At 34.4% G+C, this 9495-nt stretch overlaps 1 protein-coding gene across 1 annotated transcript; it reads right to left on the reverse strand.

Annotated features, from left to right (window-relative positions):
- Positions 1-7707: 7707 nt before the first annotated feature.
- Positions 7708-9209, reverse strand: LOC148242269 (uncharacterized). Its single transcript, XM_088210343.1, has 2 exons — positions 8868-9209; positions 7708-7776 (listed from the first exon to the last, which is right to left on the reverse strand). Exons 1-2 carry the CDS (start codon positions 9207-9209, stop codon positions 7708-7710), a joined length of 411 nt encoding a protein of 136 aa, XP_088066469.1.
- Positions 9210-9495: the final 286 nt, after the last annotated feature.

Below are 9495 nucleotides of genomic sequence, written 5' to 3' on the forward strand. Positions count from 1 at the left end.
GAAGCTGAACACTGGTGGTGAGTTAATAAAGAAGTCCTGCCTATACCTACTACATTGGAAGTTTTCATGGATGTTTTTTTTGATAAATTCTTCCCTCCTTTTGTTCAGAAAAAGAAATAGGAGGAATTTTAAGACCTCCGTCAAGGAAGCTTATCTGTAGCCTAATATGCAGCTTGATTTGTCCAACTATCAAGGTTTGCCCCTTTGATGGTCACCCCCAAAAGCCGAAAAGCTAGAAAGTTTCTCAAATGCCTTCGTGCCAACATTTATGACCTGGTTGTGATGCTAAGACCTAGCTCATATGCAAAGATGCTTAAACATGCCCAGTTGGCCAAAGATCTTATCTCGGCTAGGCACCAATGCTTTGCCCGAGTTCATGCCCAACAACAACCCCAACAGCTTAGAAAAAGATTTCCTGACCCAATAAGTAACCCCTCTGATAAACGAACAAGAAGTGCCCTTCTTCTTGCCCTGCCCCCACCTACAACTCCACTTACCCGAGCTAACCAACCTTGTCAACATTATGGTCGCTCGTGTGGTGACCTACCTTGTCGGTGTATCAATAACACCTGCTATCGGTGCGAAAGCACCCACCACATTAAAAAAGACTGTCCTCAACGACCAAAGGATGTAGCCTGACCCATAGCACAAGGTCGAGTATACCACTTAAATGAATATGAACTCCTTCCTACCCATGTTCTCATCTAGGGTATGTTTTTTATTCATAATCTCCTCCCAAGGCTTTGATCGATACTGGTGCAACTCACTCTTTTATTTACTGTTCATTTGCTTGTAACTTAGAATTTAGACCAGAAGCTTTAGGAAAAACGTTAGTAGCGGAAGCTCCCTCTAAAGGACTACTAGAGGCTCATTGCGTATATAAGGACTGTAGGATAAAAGCTTTAGGGATAGAAGTATGTGTAAACTTGATACTATCAGATTTTGTAGGATTTGATATAATATTAGGAATGGATTGGTTAGAAAAGTATAGAGCTATAATAAACTATGAAAGTAAAATTATAACCTTACGAACCTTGAAAAAGAAATAAAAGTTATTGTTATCATTTTTTCTAACAAATGAATGAACAAGAATATGGACACTGATCTTGCTATGTGTTCTATACCCATTGTTTATAATTTTCCTAATGTTTTTCCCATCGAACTCCTTGGTCTACCTCCTCTACGTGAGGTAGAGTTCCTAATTGAATTACTCCCTAGAACCCAGCCGATCTCGAAGCCCATATATCTCATGAGTCGTACTGAGCTAATAGAGTTGGAACATCAGCTTTCTAATCTTATCACCCAGAAATTCATTTGCCTTAACCATTCTCCTTAGGGTGCTATGGTGTTGTTCGTAAAGAAAAAAGATGGTACCCTCTGACTCTGCGTGGACTATAGGGAAGTCAACTGAGTGACCGTTAAAAGCAAGTACCCCTTACCTCAGATCGACGATATCTTCAATCAACTGCAAGGAGCCACAGTCTTCTCTAAGATCGATCTCAAAATCGGTTACCATTAGTTTAGGGTTAAAGAAGAAGATATTCTAAATACTGCCTTTCGATGTAGATATAGATTATATGAGTTTAGGGTAATGTTGTTCAGATTGACTAATTCCCCAACAGCTTTCATGGACCTAATAAATCGAGGTTTTTGGCACCCATTAGATCGATACTTCATCGTCTTTATTGATGACATTCTGGTATATTCCAAAATCCACAGGGAACACATGGTGCATTTGGCTGAAGTTTTGGAGACTCTCCACAAAAACCAACTATATGTGAAACAAAGCAAGTGCTCCTTTTAGTTGGATCGAGTTTTTTTTCTCGATCATGTGATCTCAAGTGAAGGAGTTTCTGTAAACCCATCTAAGGTGAAATTAGTAACCACCTAGAGTCCACCCGCCAATGTAGCCGAGGTGCGTAGTTTCCTTGGATTGGTAGGTTACTATCAACGATTTTTTAACGGATTTGCCAAGATTTTTGCCCCCATGACTGTACTCACCAGAAAGGGTATCCTTCATTTAGAATTATGCATGCAGTGAAAGCTTCGTGGAGCTAAAGTGTCGTCTCACCTGCCCCCCTGTGTTGATCTTCTCGGACAATGAGGGGAGATTTCAAGTTTACTATGATGCATCTCATATTGGTTTGAGGTGTGTCTTGATACAGCATGGCAAAGCAGTCACTTTTGGATCCTGACAGCTCAAAGTTCATGAGCAGAACTACCCTACCCACGACCTAGAGTTGGTAGCCATTATGTTTGCCTTGAAGATATGGCGGCATTACTTGTATGGTTAGACTTTTGAAATTTACATTGACCATAAGAGTTTCAAATACATCTTTTCACAACAGGAGTTAAACATGAGGCAAAGACGCTGGATGGATCTTTTAAAGGATTATGATTGTCAAATCATTTATCACCCCAGAAGAAGAAATATAGTCGCTGATGCCCCGAACGGTAAGAGGAACAGATACCCCTTAGAGATAAAAACATAACGAGACATTTAATGCAATATGCACGTTAATACAGATACACTTTGGACCATACAGACTTCATTCCACTTTTCTTTTTTTCTTTTTTTTATACTTTTTACTGTTACCGATTACATATTATATTTATTACATGCAAATTCATCAAGTGTCTGCAATTCATATACAATGCTTGAAAACAAGAACAATTCGACTTATCTGAACACAGAGGCATATAAAACAGGAAAAATAACAATCATGTTAATTCAATTTATCTAAAATACTTCTTAAGACATCGAAAGAAATACTAGATTTCTTACTAAAATCTTGATGTTTTTCCCCCACCGTTCTCCTTGCTTTCTTTTCTTCTCTCACTAGACTACTATCTTTATCTCTCTCTAAATCTTTGAAAAATAGAAGAATGGAAGTGTGGAGAGGAGAGGAAGGGGAAGGGCAATTTATAAAGTTTTAGAATCATCATATTTGCACTAAATGGAAAAATCCGATGAAGAGAGAGGAGAAAAAGATGTTTGGCATAAAAAATGAGTGAGGAGGGCCTCCTCATCTGCGACGGCAGTGCACGGCCCAAGGCAGCGGTGGCGCATGGCTCGAGGTGACAATGCCTTAGTCAGCGCACTGGGCGCTGCGCACAAGGCCCAAGCACACAGGGCCTATCCGCATAGGCCTGCTACGCAGATGGTACATGCACAGTGTGCGGCACCTTGCCGCATGCAAGGTGACATGTGGATGGCCCACCTACGCCTGACAGAACGCGTACAGGTCCTAACCCCTCACCTTGCGTGCGTGGGCATGGAGGGGAGGTGCGCGCTATGCGCACGTCCCGTGTGTGCGTGTGGATGGGACATGTGTGCAAGCGCGCACGAATAGTGCCTAGCACCCACGCGGGAAACTTTACTCCCCACAGGATTTTTTTCTCGATTTGTCGTTTTCTAATTTTTTTCTCAATTTTTATATTTAATTTAAATGGGTTAGACTTAAAATTAAATAAAATAAATTAAAATAAAATTAATTAAAATTAAATAAATAAAAAATCAACCAAATTTACGATAAATATTAAGTAGTATAAATTAATTAAGTTTAACATGGGCAAATGCCCGAATAAATAGGGTTTTCAAATCATTTAAGCACAGTGATGGACGGGGTGTTACATGCTATGAACTATATTTACTTATTTGGACATAATAGATAAATTTGTACGCTTGAGAAAATGACTTATTAACCATCTATATATACATATATATATATATCTTCATATACTGCCTCATTAATTCCTAATTAATGCCAAATTGCCATAGTTAAAAATTGAATGAATGAGATAAAGGAATGATTTTATGAATATTTTAGAAAATATCAAATGTAAAAATTTCTTTAAGGAAGCTTATTCACTCCATTTTAATCCTTTACATTTCTTCTTAATAGAATGTAAATAAAAACTAGTTGTAACTAGAAGTTTATTCCTATCATACTTTAATACTTGGACAATACTTCTGTACCTTTTGTTCATGAATAATCTCTTTAAGAAATATTTTTTTTATGAACTGACAATTCATCAATAAGACTTACATTTATAGAGGTGTGTTAAATTTTAGCTAATAAAATATTTTCACTATTATTATAGATACCTTACTTGAAGGTAGCTTTGAACATCAAATCTGATTTTTTCAAAGAAGTGCAGTTTTTGAATGTTTTGCTATGTTATCAATATTGGTGCACCACACTGGGTCATAAATATTAATGCATCCACTAGGTATTTACTTTTTTTCCAAAGAGGTGTTAGCTAGATTTTTTTAATTCCTTTCCTACTACATATTGTGTAATAATTGTCAATGATATTGTTTTATTTTAAACTCCTCTATTAAGCTTGTCTTCTATTTTTACGTTGTTTCTGCAATGGGGAAGAATGATCTGGTGAGCCTTGTTAATACAAGGCCTCTGAAAATGCTCTTCTATATATAGTGAATATCTTAGTGGAAGGGTGAAATATTTCTTACCTTAGAAAAGGGTAACAAATGATTCAGTGTTCATTATTTTGTTAAATGTTAAAATCCTTCCCATTCCCTTGGTTATGATTAATGAATTTAATATTTACCTTTTAAATTTTTTAAATCCCTCACATTCATAAAATAGATAAGTATAACCTTACTGTTGGCAGTTTAGAAGATTTTGGGATTATCATGGGCTATTTGATTGAAATGTAAATGTTTTGCACATGGGTGGTACCACCTTCATACTGATGTTTATAATTTATACTATACTTTTGTTTTTTTTTAAAAAAAATTATTTTTGGCAGTGATATTTAACTTCTATTGATATTTGTTAAACTAATGTGATTTATCTTTGATATTTATTTTTTCTCTAAATTGCTGTTATGATCCATGTAATGGATAACTTGACTATCTATTTTTTAGATGTTATATAATCTGGCTAGCCTTATTTGGGTTTTTCTTTTTATCTAATAGTTGTACATGCTATTGCAAGCGTTGATGTGATTATTTATATAAGAAATGGTTAAAATAACATAGGATGAAGTATTGTAAAATTAATTAAAAACTTTCTGTGCAATTGAATGTATGTTATTAATTTGTTGAAAAAATAATTTGCACAAAGAGAAGACTGGACCATTCTTTATGACAAACTTACTGGAACATTGATGGCTACTAGTAATACTCTAGCAGAATGCTTTGTTATATATCTATAGGAAATATTGATAAAACTATGGAAATTTAGTCAAGGAGCCTTGTAACAGAGCACGAAGGCAAGTCTTAACTTTTGGAGTTCATCTTTCCCAAATAATATCATCAGTCAAAAATCCAACCGTGTCCAATTTGTTAGGATTTGATGGAGAAGACTATTGTTCTTTCTTTGGAAACAAGTCAGAAAAAATTCAATGTATCTTTATGCAAATTTGTTGAGAAATGTGCTAAAATTTTAGCTAGTAAAGGTCTTTTACAACTACAATGGAGTATTTGAAACTTTTGGGGTCTGATGAATTATCACCTGTAGTTGTGATCTTAATGGATCGAATTGATCTCTCTACAGAACCTTGTATGCTTGTAATGATGGCTTTTATTACTTTTATAAAAAATTTTGCTCTAATTAGTGAGGTTTTGAAGAGGTTTTATTGCTTCATTGGATTTGTTGCTTTTTTAAAGTTTTCACCTTTTGTTATCATTATAATTAATCATGTTCAAGCTATGCACCATTCCCATTTGGTTTCATAGTGAAGAGAAACCAATACTGATTCTATTGGGTGAAGACTAGTAAAACAATGTGTACCTAATTAATATCCCTTTTTGTCTCATTAACATATTGTTTTTAGTCTATCTCTTTCCATTTCTACACATGGGAAGTTAGAAATTTAGCATATAATAATTTCAATAAATTAAAATAAAAAAGAGAGGTTCGTGATAATTTTTAAATCTTTTATATTAGGTAATCTAGTATCCTTATGCATATATATATATATTTAAAAAAATCTAGCATCCTTATGCATGAAGATAATCAATTTGGTCTTCTGTGGTTGGACTCTTTATGAATTTCTACCACATTCTCCATAGGGTCCTCTAATCTCTTTTTTCTCCAAAGCAATCCCTATATTTGCATTTAGAAAAGTAAATATTTTTTTTGTTGTCCTTTATGCAACTGCTAGCCTTTGATCATCTTTTGATAATTTTTTAACATAGGAAAAGGTTATTTTAGTTAATCTGAAATATGCTTCTTTTATGCAGTGATTTATTTTGTTGTTGCTCCTACTCCTTCTTCTGTTAGCACTCAGTCAACCATGAGAACAACTTTTGTTCCTTCAACTCCCCCAGGGCTGAGAAATCATGATCAATATCAGCAGCCGACTTTGGGTTCTCAATTATATCATGTCCGTATATCTATATTTTCTTTCCTATTGGAAGGTATGAATATCATGCTATAAACATATGCTGAAATATTTTTCATTTCTTCTCAGTGAACTACCAAACCTACATATCCTATACCACCTACAGTTGGTTCCCTAGGACATGTTCCTTTTCAAATCAGCTAAGTTATTGCTCTTAAAATGCCACGGGTTGTTGCTCCCAGTCCCACATCTCTTGGGTTTATGTCAATGTCTAGTGTAGGGGTTGTTCCAAGACTTGGATTAGATCCAATGCCATCAATGCAACCAACTAGTCCAACTCAACAAGCACCTATGCAACAAAATATTGAGCCTGTAACTCCACCTTTGATAATGCAGACTGCTCACATTTCAAATGTTCTGGGTAATTTCTACTTCTCATTGTTTTTGTTAATAGTACATAGAACTTTTTGAATTTATTATATTAGGTTTATGCAAGCTGATAGTGTCTATTAATAAGGCACTTCCTAATTTCCTATAGGATAATAATATTGTTGCTTTACTAGTAATTTTTTGTAGTCCACTAAAAGCTTATCGTTGCAAAATTGACAAGACTTTTCAATAAAATATTGGAAGCACTTGGAGGCTCCTATGCAAATCTAGCAAGGAAGTGTGAAATAGAAAACAATTCAAGAAAAATAGGTGCCTTACTTGCAAAACTCAACAATGGGGACATTTCTAAAAATGTAGTTGATAAGCTTGTCAAGCTTTACAAAGCTCTGGACAATAATGATTTTAGTACTTCCTTACAAATACAGATTTAACTTCTAGAAATACAAGATTTATCATCACCATCATCATCATCATCATTATAATTATTATTATTATTATTATTATGAGTGTATATATAACTGTTGGCAACTTAAAATGGTGTCGTTATGTTTTGATTAACAATAGGTGCTTCTTACCACTAGTGAGTGGGATGAATGCAACTTCTAGTTAACAACCTTAAAGTGAATGATAAAGACAAGACAGAATGTAAGGTGAAGTATAAAAAAATTTGAGCGTCCCAACGTCATTTTTGGTGTTAATTTTTGTTGGAAAAATGATTTAAAATTATGAAAATCATAAATTGTCGGTTACGAGTAAAATTATAAATTAGCTGCAGAACAAAAAACACTATTGGTTTTCTCTTTTTCTGGCTCTGACACCAGATATAGAAATAAAGTAATAAAAGAATTGAACTGAACTCAAGTAATTTTTACTGATGAAATCAGTCTGCTTAAATAAGACAAAAATAAGAAGACTTTACAAAAGATAAATAACTACTAACCCACTAATTTATAATTGTTGAAATTAAGAGACGACCATGCTTCTAACCATGTTTAAAATTGTTCAAGTTTTCATCTCTGCAACACCATTTTGTTGGGGTGTATAAACTGTTGTCATTTGCCTCCGAATTCCCTGCTCATTGTAAAAGTTTTGGAATTCATGGAACATGTATTCACCATCAAAGTCAATGCGTAGTGCTTTAATGGTTGTCCATGCTTCATTCTCCACTTAAGCTTTAAAATTTTTAAATACCATCGAAGCTTTAGATTTTTGCTACAAAAAGTATACCCATGTCTATCGACAATAGTCATCAATAAAAGAAATAAAATATTTCTTTTTTCCAGTTGATACAAGATTAATAGGACAACAAATGTCATAATGAATCAGCCCTAGTATGTTTTAAGGTCTCCTTGCCTTTCCTTTTGGGAACTACTCTCAGTGTTGTTTGCTGACAACACATTCTTCATATATTTTAGAAGGAGGAATAATCTAGGTAGGCCAATCACCATGTTATTTTGAGAAAGAGTCTTCAATCAATTAAAGTTTAGGTGGCCATAAAAAAAATGCCATAGCCATGTTGGATCGTTCATCTTGGTCATAAAGCAAGTTTGGATGGTATGAATTTGTTGTGGAAACAGCCTATTTAATGTCTTCTTGACATGAGCAATTAGACCTCTTTTAGGATTGTAGACTTCACAAGCTCCTCTTTTTATTATAATCTCATGACCTTTTTCTTGCAGTTGTCCCACACTTAGCAAATTGCTTTTCAAATTAGGAATATAAAATATAATTGATATAGTTTCAATATTAGTTGCAACATTATTTTCTTTACCCCTGATTTAAACATCACCCTTTCCCATAACACTAACTTTAGAATGATCACCAAAGCTCAGATTAGTATGAAAATCTTCATTTAAGTGAGAGAAAAATGACTTATTGTCGCACATGTGATTGATGCATCTTATATCTAAATATCAAATATCTTGTTTATGTTTGTCCTCCTTGATGTGAAATGCCATCAAGAGTGTTTCTTGTTTTTTTTTTCTTTACAGAGTTAAACTGTTTATCTTTGTTGGAATGTAAGTTTGTAGTGCATTAAGACTTATAATGACCAAACTTATGATGATGATAACAATCAATATTTGACTTACTAAATTTTATTTGATTGTGGTGATCATTTCCTTTACCTTTGCTTCGAGATTCTAATGGGTTAAAACCTTTACCTCTTCCTCTTCCACGACCTCAGTTTTGACATTGCCATTTGATCCTCTTCCTGTAAATATTTCACCATGTGTTGAAGCCTTCAAGGCTTGTTCCTTGGTTGAAGCTATTGTCATTCTCTGCTCATGCTGCAGTAATGAACTTTGCAATTCATCAATGAAAAGCTCATCAAGATCTTTTGACTCCTTAATAGAACATACAACATAAGAAAATTTTGGATCCATTAATCTAAGAATCTTCTCCACCACAGTGACATATTTGATTCTTTTGCCATGAATATGCTTATTGTTCACTATGCTTAGTGTTATCGAGAAATACTCATCAATAGATTCTCCATGCTTCATATGGAGACTTTCAGATTATCTACAAAGGGCTTGAAGCTACTAGCCTTTGAACCTTGTTGTGCCTTGATATTGCTTCTTCATAGAATCCCAAATCTATTTGCAAGTATCTTTTTAGAGGATCTTCTTCAAGATGGCACGATCCATTGCTTGAAATAGATAATTTTTTCCTTGAGATCCTTTAGTTTTTGTTCTTCTATTCTCTTCTGTTGAGCTTCTGTCAACATCACCCTGGGGCCATGCTCAGGCACTCTTGTTTCCACAACACTCCAATATTCTTTGGATTGGA

This window comes from Carica papaya, chromosome 8 (genome assembly GCF_054855325.1).
Source record: "Carica papaya isolate Zhongbai chromosome 8, ASM5485532v1, whole genome shotgun sequence".
NCBI lineage: Eukaryota > Viridiplantae > Streptophyta > Magnoliopsida > Brassicales > Caricaceae > Carica > Carica papaya.

What these genes read in the sequence shown, in the direction of transcription:
- LOC148242269 (XM_088210343.1), bottom strand. Translation starts at nt 9,209, where the DNA reads ATGAAGCATGGAGAATCTATTGATGAGTATTTCTCGATAACACTAAGC. An exon ending in AGGTCGTGGAAGAGGAAGAG is followed by an intron (nt 7,777 to 8,867) that starts GTAAAGGTTTTA and finishes TACAATGAGCAG; the next exon opens with GGAATTCGGAGGCAAATGAC.